Source organism: Carcharodon carcharias, chromosome 4 (genome assembly GCF_017639515.1).
Source record: "Carcharodon carcharias isolate sCarCar2 chromosome 4, sCarCar2.pri, whole genome shotgun sequence".
In the NCBI taxonomy this organism is placed as follows: domain Eukaryota; kingdom Metazoa; phylum Chordata; class Chondrichthyes; order Lamniformes; family Lamnidae; genus Carcharodon; species Carcharodon carcharias.
Window position 1 is genome coordinate 205,532,415 of NC_054470.1, and position 18,998 is coordinate 205,551,412.

General features: G+C 43.6%; 1 protein-coding gene across 1 annotated transcript in view; it reads left to right on the top strand.

The window, feature by feature from the left end:
* The window catches only part of LOC121276697 (WD repeat-containing protein 70), a 152,949-nt gene extending 137,362 nt beyond the window's left edge, over positions 1 to 15,587 (top strand). Inside the window, exons 16-18 of the mRNA XM_041185241.1 lie at positions 6,996 to 7,112; positions 7,336 to 7,498; positions 15,042 to 15,587. Coding sequence (XP_041041175.1) covers positions 6,996 to 7,112; positions 7,336 to 7,498; positions 15,042 to 15,129 — 368 coding nt within the window. The 3' untranslated portion in view covers positions 15,130 to 15,587. The remainder of the gene's footprint in view (positions 1 to 6,995; positions 7,113 to 7,335; positions 7,499 to 15,041) is intronic.
* Positions 15,588 to 18,998: the final 3,411 nt, after the last annotated feature.

The window sequence follows — 18,998 nt, forward strand, 5'->3', positions numbered from 1 at the left end:
CAGCACGTGGCTCTGGTAGTAATCTTGAGATCACAACCTTTGAGGTCCTACTTTTCAACTTACTTCCTAACTCGCTATATTCTGCTTTTAGGACCTCATCCCTTTTATTTACCTATGTCGTTTGTACCAATGTGTACCACAACCACTGGCTGTTCACCCTCCCCCTTCAGAATATCCTGTAGTCGCTCTGAGACATCCTTGACCCTAGCACCTGGGAGGCAACATACCATCCTGGAGTCTCGTTTGCGGCCACAGAAATGCAATCTATTCCCCTTACAGTTGAATCCCCGCACTATTGCATTCCTGTGCTTTTTACTCCTCCCCTGTGCAGCAGAGCCAACCGCGGTGCAATGAATTTGGCTGTTGCTGCTTTCCCCTGAGGCCATTCCCCTCAACAGTATCCAAAGCGGTATATCTGTTTGCAGTGGAATAGCCACAGGAGATTCCTGCATTGCCTGCCTAGTCCTCGTGTTCTGCCTGGTGGTCACCCATTCCCTTCCTGCCTGTGGACTCTTAGCCTGCGGTGTGACCACCTCTCTATTCGTGCTATCCACGATACTGTCCTCGCGGAAGCTCCACAGTGTCCCCAGCAGCTGCTCCAGCTCCGAAACCCAGGCTTCCAGGAGCTGCAGCTGGAGACACTTCCTGCACACATGCTGGCCCCGGGCACTGGAAATGTTCCCGGCTTCCCATAGGAGGGGCACACCATGACTTTGAGCTCTCCTGCCATGACTTACCCCTTTAAATTAAATTAAACCTTTTGGAAGATACTTAATATCAAATAATATCAATTACTCTCAGGCCCTTCCTCCTTGCTCCTCGTTGTTACAGAATATAGCCCTTACAAGTGATGAACCACAAAATAACACCTTAAAAGCTATGAGCGATAAAAGTAGTAAATACCTACCTGACTGTACACAGGGTACTCAAAGGATCACCTCGTTCCCTCCTCACCGAACTCCCTCATTCACCAAACTCCAACTTAAGCACTCTATTGCAGCCCAAAGCAGCACTCCGGTGCAGACAAAGTCAGCACTATAAGATGGCGTGTTTTTATAATCTCCAAATCTGGCCTCTGAAAACTTGTTTAAGCCAGTTATCTAATTAACTAGGTGTAGCTGCAAGCAGAGCCTGTATAAACACTGTTTTAAAGCTGGCCTAAAACTCACCTTCTTCCAACCCAAACAGTGACTTTTAGTTAATTACTAAATTAAAGAAAGACTTGACTTTAGATAGAAATTAACCCTTAAATTCCCTCAGTCACCAAACTCCAATTTAAGCACTCTACTGCAGCCCAAAGCAGCTCTCCAGTACGGGATAATAGGCGATTTAAACTACCGCAAAATTAACTAGGATAGTTTTAATGTGAAAGGAATGGAAGGAACAGAATTCTTGAGGTGCATTTGTTAGGAAATAGAAAAAATTTAAGTAAGCTGTATCGTGTTTTGTGGGTGTTAGGAATGAGTTTTAGCTTTAAAGTTTAAAATTGATTTGTATTTCTGTGTCTGTGTATTAAGAAAGGCCAAATGGAGTTTTTGTTTCACTTTAGTAAGGTGCTTGCATTTCTAATGAGAGTTTTATGACTTAAACTAAGGTAAACAAACAAGGGTAGGATAATTGGACCATTGCCTAGCAACAGGGGGCCAGAGAGGCAGGTCCCTCTGACAGGCACACACACACAAGAAGAAAGACAGCAGTTTGTTTTGGAAAGTGCAATTGGTTTTAAAAAAAGCTGCCAGGGGAGATTGGAGCAAAGGGGGCAGCCAGTCCCAAGCTAAAGAAAAGACCCAAAATCCAGGTGAGACAGAAACAAGAGAAAGTCCAAAGCAGACCTTTTAGTCAAAGGAAGGACAGGAATCCAGAAAAAGTCCTGTTAAGTGAAGTTAAGAGTGATGGGCAGAGAGGCTCCAAGCTTCAGATTTAAAGAGACAGAAAGCTGCAAAAAGCAGGTGTAAAGCGAGAACAGATTGCAAGAGGCAAGAAGGTCCGAAGAGACAACTGAAGGTCTGTTACTCTTTGCTTTGGGCATGTGAAACAGTGGTACTGTTGATAGCTGAGTCGGTGAGAGTGTGTGGAAGACAACTTGAATGTATGTAGTGACCCAGGGAAGAGGAACATCGGAAGAAAAGTTTGAAACCCTGGAGATGAACCCTTGCATAAGGCGCCTGAGAGGAAGCGTCAGTTTGGGAGAAAATTCCAAATCGATTTCTTGGAGAGTTGAGATTGGAAACCCTTGTGTGAAGGACGGAATTCAGTGAGATGGATTGGCTCACGGTGTGGCAAACACCTGGGGGGAGTTAAGGAGAGATCCATAGCATCAGGTTGAGGTGGTATCTGTCACTTGGTTTCAGAGTGTGGTGTGTCTGACCACAGGGTGCCATAGATTTCCGTGGACTAAGTACATATTGTGTACATTAGTGTGTAAGATAGCTTTTATAACTTGTGTTATCCTTACAAACCTGTATATTTGTATAGATATGGTTGTGGTGAAGGAGGACTGTAAAATAGTTCATCTTTTCTCGTTTAACAAATGTTTTATTCTTTTGTTAACAGTACATCAGCTGAGTCCTGTGACTGTTCAGTAGCCCCTCTCCACATATCTAAACAAACAAGTAAAAGTTTGGATCTATCAGCTGAGTTCTACCTTGTGATCAGGCTTGTCCAGTGGTAACTTCAGCTGAGGATCATAACACATGCAGGAGAACCTTCTTGGCCAGTACGTAGCAAGTCCAACAAGAGATATTGTGGTTCTGGACTTAGTTTCAGGAAATGAAGCTGGGCAGGTGGAAGGAGTGACAGTAGAAGAGCATTTTGGTGGCAGTGATCATAATTCAGTTAGTTTTAGCATAATTATGCAAAAGGGCAAAGGTAGAATAGGTGTAAGAATTTTAAACTGGGGCAAGGCCAATTTACTAAGCTGAGGAGTGATTTAACAAAAGTGAACTGGAAACAGCTACTTGAAGGTAAATCAGTGTCAGCAGTGGAGGTATTCAAAGGGGAGATTCAAGGGGTTCAGAGTAAACATGTTCCCACAAAGAAAAAGGGTGGGTGGCCAAATCTAGAGCCACCTGGATGTCAAGGAGCTTACAGGGTAAGATAAGGCAGAAAAGGAAAGCTCATGTCAGACACCGAGAACTCAGTACTACAGAAAGCCGAGAGGAGTATAGGAAGTGGAGGAGTGAAATCAAAAAGGAAATTAGGAAGACAAAGAGAGGGGATGAAAGAATATTAGTGAGCAAAATCAAGGAGAATCCAAAGATGTTTTATCAATACATTAAGAATAAGAGGCTAACTCAGGAAAGACATAAAAGACCAAAAAGGGAACCGATTGTGTGGAGGCAGACGATGTGGATATAGTTCTTAATGAATGCTTTGTGTCTGTCTTCACAAAAGAGGGGGACAATGCAGACATTGTAGTTAAGGAGGAGGAGTGTGAAGTATTGGATGTGATAAACATAGGGAGAGAGGAAGTATTAAGGGGATTAGCATCCTCAAAGTGGATAAGTCACCAGGGCAGGATGAAATGTACCCCAGGCCGTTCAAAGTCGTCAGGGAGGAAATAGAGGAGGTTCTGACCATCATTTTCCAATCCTCACTGGTCACAAGTGAGATGCCAGAGGTTTGGAGGCCTGCTAACATTGTACCTTTGGAGGGAGTGAGGGATAAACCGAATAATTACAGGCCAACCAGCCTGACCTCATTTTTTAAAAAATTAATTTACAAGATGTGGACATCGCTGACTAGACCAGCATTTATTACCCATCCCTAATTGCCCTTGAGAAGGTGGTGGTGAGCAAATTATTGGGATCATTTGAGGGACAGGAAAAACTTAGAAAGGCATGGATTAATCAAGGACAGTCAGCAACAGAATGTCATATCTGACATATAATTGAATTTTTCAAGGAAGTAACAAGGATTGATGAGGGTATCTATATTGATATAGTCTGCATGGATTTTAACAAGGCTTTTAACAAGATCCCACATGGCAGACTGGTTAAACAAATAAAAGCCCATAGATCCAGGGGAATGTAGCAAATGAATATGAAGTTGGTTCAGTGGCAGGAAACAAAGGGTAATTGTTGACAGGTGTATTTGCGACTGGAAGGCTGTTTCCAGTGGGTTTCTGCAGGGCTCAATGCTAGATCTCCTGCTTTATTGCGGTATATTTCAATGATTTGGACGTAAATATAGAGGGTATGATCAAGGCGTTTGCAGGTGACACAAAAATTGGCTGAGTGGTTGATAGCAGGGTGGATAAAATGCGATGAAAGCAGTTCAGAGAAGATTTACCAGACTATCACCTGGAATGGGTGGGTTGTCTTATGAGGAAAGGCTGGACCGACTAGTCTTGTATTCACTGGAGTTTAGAAGAGTAAGAGGCAACTTGATTGAAACATGTGAGATCCTGAGGGATCCTCGTGGGCGAATCTAGAACTAGGGGTCACTGTATAAAAATAAGGGGCTACCCATTTAAAACAGGTATGAGACGAAGTTTTTTTCACTCAGAGGTTCGTGAGCCTTTGGAACTCTCTCCCTGAAAAAGCGGTGGAAGTAGAGCCCTTGAATATTTTTAAAGCAGATAGATTCTTGGTAAGCAAGGGGGTGATAGGTTAACAGAGATAGGTGGGATGCAGATTTCAGCTTACTGTTAGATCTACTAAATGGTGGAGCAGGCTCGAGGGGCTGAATAGCCTACTCCTGCTCCTTGTTAATATGTTCGTAAAACTGTAGACTGCAGGGAGATATCAATGGACTGGTCAGGTGGATAGAAAAGTGGCAAATGGAATTCAATCCAGAGAAATGTGAGGGTTTGGGGAGGTCAAACAAGGCAAAGGATTACCCAATAAATGGAAGGATGCTGAGAGGTGTAGAGGGAGTGAGGGACCTTGGAGTGAATGTCCACAGGACATTGTGGACTGCAGCAGTTCAAGAGGGCAGCTCACCACCACCTCAGGGGCAATTAGGGATGGGCAATAAATGCTGGCCCAGCCAGCGAAGCCCACATCACGTGAATGAATGAACGAATAGAAAAGAAAGGTAGCAGGGCAGGTTAATAAGGTGGTTAAGAAGACCGATGGAATCCTTTCCTTTATTAGCTGAGGTATAGAATATAAGAGCAGGGAGGTTATGCTAGAATTGTATAAAGCATTAGGCCATAAACTAGAGTACTGTGTGCAATTCTGGTCACCTCTTTACAGAAAGGATGTAATTGCATTCGAAAGGTTACAGAGGAGATTTAAAAGGATGTTGCCAGGACTGGAAAATTGCAGCTATGAAGAAAGATTGGAAAGGCTGGGGTTGTTCTCCTCGGAACAGAGGAGGCTGAGGGGAGATTTGATTGAGATGTACAAAATTGTGAGGGACCTGGATAGTGAATGGGAAGGTCTTGTTTATTTCAGCAGAGAGGTCAGTGACTAGGAGGTATAGATTTACAGTAATTGGTACAAAGAATAGAAAGGGACGATGAATAAAAATGTTTTCACCCAGAGGGCTGTGGGGGCCTGGAACTCACTGCCTGAAAGAGTAATAGAGGCAGAAATCCTCAACTCATTTAAAAAAGTGTCTGGATGTGCACCTCAAATGCCGTAACCTGCAGGGCTACAGACCAAATGCTGGAAAGTGGGATCAGGCAGGGTGGTTCATTTCTCAGCTCACACAAACACGATGGGCCAAGTGGCCTCTTTCTATGCTGTAAACTTTCAATGATTCTAGCACTTTGATATATCCAACACCTCTCACTGTGACACTCTGATATACCTCTAAGGAGACGAGTGCAGTCCCACAAGGGTCTATGCTGGAGCCTCAACTTTTTACAATTTATAGCAATCACTCAGAATAGGGGAGTGAAGACATGGTAGCTAAATTTGCAGATGACACAAGGTAGGAAATTATGTTGTGAAGAGGAAATGAGGTTGCAGATGGATATAGATAGGTTGAGTGACTGGGCAAAAATCTGGCAGATGGAGTTTAATGTGGGAAAGTGTGAAGTTGTTCACTTTGGCAGGAAGAGTAAAAAAGCAGAATATTACCTAAAAGGTGAACAGCTGCATAATTCTGAGGTGCAGAGGGATCCAGGTGTTCTAGCACGAGTCACAAAAAGTTTGTATGCAGGTACAACACATAATCAAGAAGGCTAATGGAATACCATCCTTTATTACGAGAGGAACTGAACATAAAAATTAAGGATGTTATGCTTCAGTTATACAGGGCATTAGTGAGACCACATCTTGAATACTGTGTGCAGTTTTGGCCTCCTTATTTAAGGAAGGATGTAAATGTTTTGGAGGTTGTTCAGAGGTTTATTAGATTAATACCTGGAATGAGTGGGTTGTTTTATGAGGAAAGATTGCACAGACTGGGCTTGTGTCCACTGAAGTTTAGAAGAGTGAGGGATGACTTGATTGAAGTATATCCTAAACGGCCTTGATAAGGTGGATATGGAAAGGATGTTTCCGCTGGTGGATGAGTCCAGAACTAGGGGGCTCTGTTTTAAAATTAGGGTTCACTCTTTAGGACAGAGATGAGGAAAAATTTCTTCTCTGGAGGATTATGTGACTTTGGAACTCTCTGGCTCAGAAGGCGGTGGAGATGAGGTCATTGAATATTTTTAAGCGGAGGTAGATAGATTCTTGTTAGGCAAGGAAATCAAAGGTTATCGGGGTAGAAGGGAATGTGGAATTCAAAACACAAACAGATCAGCCATGATCTTATTGAATGGTGGAGCAGGCTCAAAGGGGCAAATGGCCTACTGCCCTCGTATGTTTGTATGTACACCCCTCATTGTAACACTGTTATACCCCTCACTGTAACACTGTTATACCCCACATCCCTCACTGTAACACTCCAATATACCCCATACCCCTCACTGTAATGCTTTGATATACCCACACCCCTCCCTGTAACACTCTGATATACCCCATATGCCTGAGAACATTAGGGTTGGTGTGAGCAGTGTAATCATTGTTAATTGATTTGTTTGCTTTGTATGTTCTCAGCTCATGCACTGCCCATGTTCCGGGAACCCAGGCAGAAGAGTACCAGGAAACAGTTAGAGAAAGATCGGCTCGACCCTGTTAAATCCCACAAACCAGAACCTCCTGTATCTGGACCAGGTACTGTCTCCTTCACATCTCTCACAACAGCGAACTACACATGCTGTCAGGTTTGTGATCTAAGGGGTATCACAGGCTATGGGAATTATTGGGTAAGGTGCTGTCTGAGTGTTACTTTGAAGGATTCGAGCCATTTGCATCAGGAATCCTGGGGATTAGGGGTAGTGGTTGGGGATGGGTATTGGGGATAAGATGTGGCTCAAACCTCAAACCTCTGTTGCAGGACGTGGTGGACGTGTTGGAACTCATGGTGGGACGCTGTCATCATTTATTGTGAAGAATATTGCTCTGGATAAAACGGACGACAGCAACCCCCGCGAAGCTATTTTACGTCACGCAAAAGAAGCTGAACAGAACCCATACTGGGTGGCTCCGGCTTACGTGAAGTGAGTCTGATCAGTGCAAAACCGGGGTCTCGGGTCGGTGGGGGAGTGGGAGCCCAGGGGTCTGGAGCTCATGAGGAGGGAGGAGCAATGGAGCTGTCTTACTCCTTTCTACCTCTCATCTCTCTCGGATTAAACATCAAAAGGCCTTGAGTACCTTTACCTCTAGCACTCACTGCTCCATTATTAATAATCATTTGGTAGGATAGAACCGATGTCCTGTATAACTGAAGTATAACATCCTTACTTTTATGTTTAATTCCTCTCATAATAAAGGATAACATTTCATTAGCCTTCTTAATTATTTGCTGTACCTGCATGCTAACTTTTTCTGACTCATGTACCAGAACACCTAGATCCCTCTGCACCTTGGAATTCTGCAGTTGTTCTCAGTTTACATGATTCTCTGTTTTTTATTCTTCCTGCCAAAGTGAACAACTTCACGTTTTCCGATATTATACTCCATTTGCCAGATCTTTGCCCACTCACTCAACTTATCTATATCCGTCTGCAGCCTCCTTTGTCCTCTTCACAAAATACTTTCCTACCTGTCTTTGTGTCATCTGCAAATTTAGCTACCATGCCTTAGACCCCCTCATCTAAGTCATTGATGTAAATTGTAAAAAGTTGAGGCCCTAGCACAGACCCCTGTGGGACTCCACTCATCATATCCCGCCAATTAGAAAAAGTCCCATTTTTGCATACTCTTATTTACTGCCAGCCAGCCAATCATCTATCCATCCTAATATGTTGCCTCCTACACCATGAGCTTTTATTTTCTGCAATAACCTTTGATGTGGCACCTTATTAAATGCCTTCTGGCAATCCAAGTACAGTACGTCTACAGGCTCCCCTTTATCCATAACACATGTTACTCCTTCAAAGAATTCCAATAAATTGATTGAATACGATTTCCCTTTCACAAAACCTTGCTTACTCTTCCCGATTACCTTGAATTTTTCTAAGTACCCAGCTATAGCCTCCCCAATCATCAATTCTAACAACTTCCCCTTAACAGACATCAAGCTAACTGGCCTATTTTCCTGTTTTCTGCCCCCCTCCCTTCTTGAATAGCGGGGTTATGTTTGTTACTTTCCAGTCTGATGGAGCCTTTCCAGAATCTAGCGATTTTTAAAAATTAACCACCTCTTTTTAAGTCCCTAGGATGAAGTCCATCTGGACCTGGAGACTTGTCAGCCCGTAGCTCCAACAGTTTGCTCAGTGCTGCTTCCCTAGTGATTGTAATTTCACCAAGTCCCTCTCTCCCTTCCACCTCCTGATTTACAGCTATTACTGAAATTTTTTTTGTATCTTTGAAAGTTGATAAGTCACCAGGGCCAGATGGATTGTTTCCAAGGCTGCTGAAGGAAGTCAGGGAGGAGATAGCAGATGCTCTGAGGATGATTTTCCAATCTTCACTAGATACAGGGGAGGTACCGGAGGGCTGGAGAAATGCAAACGTAGTTCCATTGTTTAAAAAGGAATCAAAGGAAATGCCAAACAATTATAGGCCAGTTAGTCTTACATCAGTGGTGAGCAAATTAGTAGAATCAATCCTGAGAGATAGGATTAACTGTCATGTGGAAAGGCATGGACTAGTCAGGGATGGTCAGCATGGATTTGTTAAAGGAAGGTCTTGCCTCACAAATTTGATTGAATTCTTTGAGGAAGTGACAATAAGGGTTGATGAAGGTAGTGCAGTGGATGTTGTGTACATGGATTTTAGCAAGGCATTTGACAAGGTCCCACATGGTAAATTGGTCAGGAAAGTAAAAGCCCATGGGATTCAGGGTAATGTGGCAAACTGGATAAAAGGTTGGTTTTGTAACAGGAAGCGAAGGGTAATGGCCGATGGATGCCCTTGCGAATGGAAATTTGCCTCAAGTGGTGTTTCACAGGGCTCAGTGTTGGGACCCTTGCTGTTTGTGTTATATATTAACGATTTGGACGTGAACATGGGGGGCACGATTGGGAAATTTGCAGATGAGACAAAGATTGGCCGAGTACTGGATAGTGTAGAGATTAGCCATAATCTCCAAAACGATATAGATGGGTTGATAGAGTGGACGGTAAAGTGGCAGATGGATTTTAAGATAGAGAAGTGTGAGGTCATACATTTAGGGAGATCAAACAGTTACCGGGATTACACAATAAATGGGAATATCCTAAGAAGGGTAGGTGAAGTGAGAGATCTTGGCGTACAAGTACACAGGGTCTCTGAAAGCAGCAGTTCAGGTAGACAAGGTTGTAAAGAAGGCATATGGAATGCTTCCCTTCATTGGCAGAGGTATAGAATATAAAAGTAAGGATATAATGTTGGAATTGTATAAAAAACTGGTGAGGCCACAACTGGAGTATTGTGTGCAGTTCTGGTCACCACATTACAGGAAGGATGTAATAGCTCTGGAGAGAGTGCTGAGGAAGTTTACAAGAATGTTGCCAGGGTTAGAAAAGAGTAGCAACGAGGAGAGATTGGATAGGTTGGGGTTATTTTCCTTGGAACCAGGGCTGCTGAGAGTGACTTGATTGAGGTGTACAAAATTATGAGGGGAATAGATAGAGTGGATAGGATAAAACTATTTCCCTTAATGGAGAATTCTAGAACCAGGGGACATAGATTCAAGATAAGTGGCAGAAGCTGCAGGGGGAACATGAGGAAGTAAAGTACCTGGAGCTGCACCTAAAGTGCTTTAAGCTGCAGGGCTATGGGCCGAGTGCAGGAAGATGGGATTAGAAAGGGCACCTGGGTGTCCTCGGGCTGGCATGGACAAGATGGGCGAATGGCCTCCTTCTGTGCTGTAACTTTTCTACGGTTCTATTTTCTTTAGTGAACACAGAAGCAAGATATTTGTTCATTTCATCCGCCATTTCCTTATCTACTATTAACTCCCCACTGTCATTCTCTAGAGGACCAACACTCACTTTAATTACTCTTTTCCTTTTCAAGTACCTGTAGAAACTCTTTCTATCCGTTTTACATTCCTAGCTAGCTTCCTCTCATATACACTAACCACGGATGGTGGGTCCTCCCCTTAGAGTTTTTTTTTTAGTGGGAATATACTTATTCCAAATATCCTGAAATATTCCCTTAAAAGTCTGCCACAGCTTCTCTGTTGATCTGTCCCCTAGCCTCCCATCCCAGTTCACTTCAGCTAGCTCAGGTCTTATGCCCACATAGTTGCCCTTATTTAAGCTTAAAATACTAATTTTAGACCTACTCTTCTCCCTTTCAAATTGGATGTAAAATTCAATCATATTGTGATTGCTGCTACCGAGGGGTGTCTTTACTCTGAGGTCATTAATTAATCCTGTTGTGTTACACAATACCAAGTCTAATATAATTTGCTCTCTCTGTTGGTTCCAGAACATGCTGCTCTCAGAAACTGTCTCAAAAGCATTATATGAACTCCTCATCCAGGCTACTACTGCCAATCTAATTTTTCCAGTTTATGTATAGATTAAAAGCACCCAAGATTATTGCTGTCCCTTGATCACAAGCACCTGATATTTCTCCTTGAATACTTTGTCCTACATTGTGGTTACTGTTAGGGGGCCTGTAGACCACTCCCACTAGTGACTTTTCACCCCTACAATTCCTCATCTCCACCCGAACCGATTCTACATCCAGATCTCCTGAACCAAGGTCATCTCTAAGTATTGCACCAACGTCATCTTTGCTTAACAGTGCTACCCCTCCAACTTTCACCAGCTTCCTATTCTCCTCGAATATCATGTACTGCTCAATTTGCAGGACCCAATCATTTTCGTCCTACAGTCATGTGTCCATAAGTGTTATCAGATCATATTTATTTACTTCAATGTGGGCTATCAATTCATTTACTTTGTTATGAATGCTACTCACATTCAGATACAGAGCCCTCAGTTTTGTCTTTTTGTTATCTTTGTAACATCTAGTCTTGACTGTTGATGTATTCTTAGGTTTTTTCTCTCTGTCCCTTCCTGCCATTCTCTGACCCTTATTCTCATATTATTTTCTCATATTACTGTTTTGTTCTCCTGACTTCACACTCATATACTCATAGATGGTTACAGCACAGAAGGAGGCCACTCGGCCCATGGTGTCCGCGCTGGTCAACAAAGATCCAACTGCACTAATCCCATTTTCCAGCGCTTGGCCCATAGCCCTGAAGGCTATGGCAACGCAAATGAATATCTAAATACTTCTTAAATATTACCAGAGTTTCTGACTCAACCACCCTTTCAGGCAGTGAGTTCCAGACTCCCATCACCCTCTGGGTGAAAAGATTTCTCCTCAATTCCCCTCTTAGCCTTCTACCTCTTACCTTAAATCTATGCCCCCTGGTTATTGGCCCCTCTACTAATGGAAAAAGTGTCTTCCTATCTGCCTACCTGTGCCCCTCATAATCTTATGCACCTCTATCAGGTCCCCTCTTAACCTTCGCTGCTCCAGGGAAATCAATGCCAGCCTATCCAATCTTCCCTCATAGTCCAGACCCTCCGGCCCAGGCAGCATCCTGATAAATCTCCAGTGTAATCACATCCTTCCTATAATGTGGTGACCAGAACTGCACACAGTACTCCAGCTGTGGCCTAACCAGCACTTTATACAGTTCCAGCATAACCTCCCTGCCTTTATATTCTTTGCCTCGGCTAATAAAGGCAAGTATCCTATATGCCTTCTTAACCACCTTATCTACCTGCCCTGCTACCTTCAGGGATCTATGGATATGCACACCAATATCCCTCTGATCTTCAGTACCTTCCAGGGTCCTACCATTCATAGTGTAATCCCTTGCCTTGTTAGCCCTCCCCAAGTGCATTACCTCATACTTCTCCGGGTTGAATTCCATTTGCCACTGCTCTGCCCAAATGACCAGACTCTACCCTCTGATTTTCTACATATACCCCTCTTGTTCATCTACCACACCCCTCTTGTTTAGTTTAACGCCCTGACTACTTCCCTAGGTATGCAGTTTGTTAGAACGCTGGTTCCTGATGGTACAGCCCCCACTTTCCCCAATATTTATGCCAGTGCCTCACAAACAGGAACCCACTTCCCCCACATCAGTCTTTGAGCCATGCATTCGTCTATCTAATCTTATTTGCCCTATGCCAATTTGCATGTGTTTCAGGGAATAATCCAAAGAGGTTCTGCTTCTTAATTTGGTACTTAGCTCCTCATATTGACTATGCAGAACCTCTTCCTAGTCCTGCCTATGGTGTTAGTACCTACATCCTTTTCCTCTCACTGCAAGTTCTCTCCAGCCATGAGCACTGGGCAGGCAACACAGCCATCTGGACTCTTGCTCTTTGCCTCAGAGAACAGTGTCAATCCCCCTCACTATACTATCCCCCACTTCCACTACTTTCCTGTTTGCCCCACCCGCTTGAATGGCTTCGTGTACCGTGGTGCCATGGCCAGCCTGCTCATCCACCTTGCAGACTTTGCTTTCATCCACACAGGTTGTGAGCACCTCAAACCTGTTTGACAAATGCAAAGGCTGAGGCTTCTCCATTACTGTCTGCTCGGTCCCTTTATCTGCCTCAAAAGGTGTGCCATCTTCTGGAACAAAGTGTCCAGGTATTTTCACCCTCCCTTATGTTGCGCAGTGTCTGCAGTTCGGCTTCCAGATCAATAATCCTGACCTAGAATTCCTCTACCTGCTTACACTTTCTGCAGATGTGTTTGTCCTGGATCTCCTTGCCACCCAAAAGAGCCCATATTCCATAACTGCAACATAACACCATTGTTAATTGTGTTACTTAGTTAACTTAATTTAATTACTGTCTTCCTATGTATGCTACAATTTACTATGCTTATTGAATGCTCGTACCACTGACAACTAAAAGTTATACACTTCATGACCACACAGATATGTGTTTTAGATGTTTGTTTTATTATTTTATTTTTATTGCTTTCTTTATTTTTATGTCATAATTTTTAAATTTTAAAGATTTAGTTTCTTATCTTCAAGTTTTAGTTCTGTTTATTTAAAGATCTACCTTAACTACCGTGTCCTGAGCTGGTTTCTCACACACTGTCCCTTATAGTGAGCTCTTACCGACCAATCAACTTACTAGCTTCCTGTGACATCACAGCTGCTTTTTCTTCCCCACTGGTGCCTCACAGCAGATGAAATGGTGCACTCCTCAGCTCCCGACTGTTTCCCGCAGGTCTGCAATCTCTAATCTTTATTTATAGGCACTACTCCTACAGGTCTGCTCCAACTCCCAGCAAGGTGGGCTGCTCTACAATCCCCAGTCTTTATTTATAGGCGCTCCTCAGCTCCTGACTGTCTCCAACTCCCAACAAGGTAGGTTTGGGACATGTGCGCAGGGCTGGAGTGGAACTTATGTTGGGCTAGGGAGGATCCAGTTGTTGTGGCCCATGTAAGTACCAATGGCATAGGTGGAACTAGCAAAGAGGTTCTGCATAGAGAATACAAGGAGCTAGACACTAAATTAAAAAGCAGATCCTCAAAGGTAATAATCTCTGGGTTATTACCTGAGCCACATGCAAATTGGCTTAAGGCAAATAAGATTAGAGAAATGAATGCATGGCCCAAAGACTGGTATGGGAGAATTGGATTCCAGTTCGTGGGACACTGGCACCAGTATTGGGGAAAGTGGGATCTGTACCATTGGGACGGTCTACACCTAAACCGCGGTGGGACTGGTGTTCTAGTGAGTTACATACCTAGGGACGTAGAGAGGGTTTTAAACTAAATAGTGGGGACAAGGGATCACATTTGGGAAGAGGTGATAAACTAAAGAGTAAAGTCAAGGTGAGAGAGAAAGGTATTAATGTGGGAAACGATAAACAGGAAGGGATAGCGAGGGCAAATCTAAGAGTAAAACAGCAGCCAAAGCTACAAGTTACAAAAATAATAAAATGACAAAACTAACGGTTCTGTATCTGAATGCATGTAGCATTCGAAACAAAACAGATAGAAATAAATATGATCTGTTAGCCACTACAGAGACATGGCTGCAGGATGACATAGATTGGGACCTGAATATCGTTGAGAAAGGAAGCTAGGAAAAGGTGGAGGGGTGGTTCTGCTAATTAATGATGGCATTAGCACATTAGAGAGGATGACCTAAGCACAGGAAACCAGCATGTAGAAGCAGTGTGAGATGAGAAATGATGAAGGTAAGTCACTTGTGGAGTAAAATCAAGGTTACAATCAGATCAGCCACCATCTTGTTGAATTTTGTTTAAAGCAAAGATAGATTTTTGGTTTTTCAACGCATCAAAGAATATTGGGAGCGGGAAAAAAAGTGGATTTCGGGTATAAGTTCAGACATGATCATATTTAATGACGAAGCAGGCTCGATGGGTATGGTCTAGTCCAGCTCCTTTTACTGATATTCTCATGTTCAGCTTTGAGCACCTTTTTAAGCAAAATGTTCCAGATCTCTCTCGTGCTCTGCCCCTCTTGTGCCCTTTGGACCCCCACTGCCTTCTGCACCACCCCCCCCGCCGTCCTCTGTGCACCCCCCATCATCCTTTGCCAAATTTGTCCTCTGATCCTTGCCCTCACTTTCTCACTTCTGATTTCAGGACCCAGCCACATGCAGTTTTTGCAGCAGCAGAGTCAGAGGAAGAACTAGAGGATGATGAGCCTGAATGGAAGAAGCGCAGACTGTGAGCACCATATGGACTGTGGATTGTTGGCCAGCTTTGACTGTGGGCTCGCTTCTCATCTCCTTTACATGTTCCTGTGGTTGGCGGATCACAGGGTCTGGTGGGGGCATGGGTTTGGAGGGGTGGTATAGCAAAGGGGCAGATGAGGGGTTGATGTTTGAGATGGGTTCAAGGGGGTGAAGGAGTGAATATAGGGGGGGAGGGGTAGGTGAATGAATTGGGTGGGACAAGGTCAAAGCGGCATAGGTGATTCGTGCAGGGTGGGAGAGAGATGACTAACTGTTCTTTATCTTGCCAACTAGTGGTGTGTACTATCCAGCCATTAACTTTTATTTCTTCTGTCTGATATTTTATTTCCTGTCTTGTATTAATAAAATCTGGTGAGATGTTTCCGCTTATTAGCTTAGTTTACTTCACATTTGACTGTGTGTTGGGACCAATTAAATCTCCCAAATCATTGTCCTTTGGCCTTCAGTATTTTTTTTTAATTATTTATTCATGGGGTGTGGGCTTCGCAGGCTGGGCCAGCATTTATTGCCCATCCTTAATTATCCTTGAGCAGGTGGTGCCTTCTTGAAGCACCGCAGGCCATGTATTGTAGGTACACACACACTGCTGTTAAGAAGGGAGTTCCAGGATTTTGACCCAGCGACAGTGAAGGAACGGCAATATATTTCCAAGTCAGGATGTGAGTAACTTGGAGGGGAACTTCCAGGTGGTGGTGTTCCCATGTGTTTGCTGCCCTTGTCCTTCTAGATGGTAGTGGTCATGGGTTTGAAATGATTTGATTGAGCAAATATGACCATTTACTGAGAATAGCAGAGAGGCAATGAAATCCAAAGATTGATCAAACTGTTTAAAGGTGAACATAAAATGAATATTATATGGAAATAAAGTCTGTAGAGAGTTTTGTTTGATTGACATAACTGAGATAATATCAGGGATTTAGGGAACAATTTCTCTTTATTTGCTCTATCAAAACACTTCATTTGGAAGATTAGGAACAGAGGGGTAGGGGAAATGGTTGGAGCAATCCTACTCACTGTGATAAATACATCTCAGCACCAATAATTGCGTAATTTTTGTACATTTTTATTCAGCTTTAGTGAAAGCTATTGTGAGTTCTGCTCACCTGCCGTTTTCAGCAGAGACCTGGACCTGACTGCAGCCTGGAGCTAGTTTCTAGGATGGCTCTTTGGAGACCAGGCTGTTTGGTAATGGGGAATTTTGAAAAGGACCTAGGGTCTCAAACCATTGATGCAGGAGCCCCAAAATTCGCACCCTAGGTGCTCCTGCCGAATTCAGTCAAGAACTCAGGTTTGAAATTTTGTAAACCACACCCCAAAACGAAGCCACTAGTTCTGGAACTCCACTGGAAAGCCAGTCAATGCACCAGGCATTGACACACGTTTGCTTTTTTTGACTGTGCGTATTTACCTGCTGGATGGGGGTAGGGGGGTGGGGTGGTTGCTGTGGGGAAGATAGGCTATGGGGGGCGGTGGGTGATGTTGGGCACAGGGGGGATTCAGGAGCAGCTATTAATCATGCACCTGAAGAGAAATGGGCAGCTGAGATCAAAGGAGACCTTTGGCCTATCATAGCTGTGCCAAACATCAAGTTAACTTCTTCATTAAAACAATGAAAGAGAAATTGATTGGAATGTGTTCGTGTCCAGTCGAGAACAATTCGAAATTCAGGTGATGGGAGCAGGAGGATAACAGTAAGAGGATAACCAAGGAAAGAGTTGGGCCCATAAAAGACCAAAAAAGGTAACCTATGTGTGGAGGCGGAGGATGTGGTACAGTTCTTGATGAGTACTTTGTGTCTGTCTTCACAAAAGAGGGAAACGATGCAGACGTTTGGTGTTGTAGCTAAGGAGGAATGTGAAGTATTGGACATGACAAACATAGGGAGAGAGGAAGTATTAAGGAGATTAGCATCCTTGAAAGTGGATAAATCACCAGGGCCAAAGAAATACGAACATACAAACAAGTAGTAGGAGTAGGCCATTCAGCCCCTCGAGCCTGCTCCGCCATTTAGATCATGGATGATCAGATAGTAACCTCAAATCTGCATCCCACCTACCCCGATAACCTATCGCTCCCTTGCTTACCAAGAATCTATCCACCTCTGCCTTAAAAATATTCAAGACTCTGCTTCTACCACCTTTTCAGGAAGAGAGTTCCAAAGACTCATGACCCTCAGAAAAAATTTGGCCTCATCTCTGTTTTAAATGGGTGATCGCTTATTTTTCAACAGTGACCCTTAGTTCTTGATTGTCCCACAAGAGGAAACATCTTCTCCACATCCATCCTGTCAAGACCCCTCAGGATCTTAAAAGTTTCAATTAAGTCGCTTCTTACTCTTCCAAACTCAAGTGGATACAAGCCTAATTTGTCCAACCTTTCCTCATAAGACAAACCACCCATTCCAGGTATTAGTCTGGTAAACTTTCTCTGAACTCCAACACGTTTACATCCTTCCTTAAATAAAGTGACAATACTGTACACACTACTCCAAATGTGGTCCCACCAGTGCCCTGTACACCTGAAGCATAACCTCCCTACTTTGGTATTCAATTCCCCTCGCAATAAGTGATAACATTCTATTAGCTTTCCTAATTACTTGCTGTACCTGCATACCAGCCTTTTAGGATTCATGCACTAGGACAGCCAGATCCCTCTGAATCTCAGAGCTCTGTAATCTCTCACCATTTAGATAATATGCTTCTGTTTTATTCTTCCTGCCAAAATGTGAAAATGGACAATTTCACATTATACTCCATTTCACAGAATCACAGTGTAGGAGAGGCCCTTCAGCCCATCGAGTCTGCACCAACACATGAGAAACACCTGACTTACCTACCTAATCCCATTTACCAGCACTTGGCCCATAGCCTTGAATGTTATGATGTGCCGAATGCTCATCCAGGAATTTTTAAAGGATGTGAGGCAACCCGCCTCCACCACCCTCCCAGGCAGTGCATTCCAGACCATCACCACCCTCTGGGTAAAAAAGTTTTTCCTCACATCCCCCCTAAATCTCCTGCCCCTCACCTTGAACTTATGCCCCCTTGTGACTGACCCTTCAACTAAGGGGAACAGCTGCTCCCTATCCACCCTGTCCATGCCCCTCATAATCTTGTACACCTCGATCAGGTCGCCCCTCAGTCTTCTCTGCTCCAACGAAAACAACCCAAGTCCATCCAACCTCTCTTCATAACTTAAATGTTTCATCCCAGGCAACATCCTGATGAATCTCCTCTGCACCAGCTCCAGTGCAATCACATCCTTCCTATAATGTGGCGACCAGAACTGCACACACTACTCCCGCTGTGGCCTCACCGAGGTTCTATACAACTCCAACATGACCTCCCTACTTTTGTAAACTATGCCTTGATTGGTAAAGGCAAGTGTCCCATATGCCTTTTTCACTACCCCACTAACATGCCCCTCTGCCTTCAGAGATCTATGGACACATGCGCCAAGGTCCCTTTGTTCCTCAGAACTTCCTAGTTTGCCAGATCTTTGCCCACTCACTTTTTGTAGCCTCCTTATGTCCTCTTCACAACTTACTTTCCTACCTATCTTTGAGTCATCAATAAATTTGGCAACCATTTCTTCAATCTCTTCATCCAATTCATTTATATAAATTGTAAACAGCTGAGGTCCCAGCACTGATGCCTGTGGCACACCACTTGTTATATCTTGACAACCTAAAAAGGACCCATTTATGCCTACTATCTGCTTCCTGTTAGCCAGCCAATCTTCTATCCATGCCAATATGTTACCCCCTACACCATGAGCTTTTATTTTCCGCACTAACCTTTGATGTGGCACTTTATCAAATGCCTTATGGAAATCTTAGTACAGT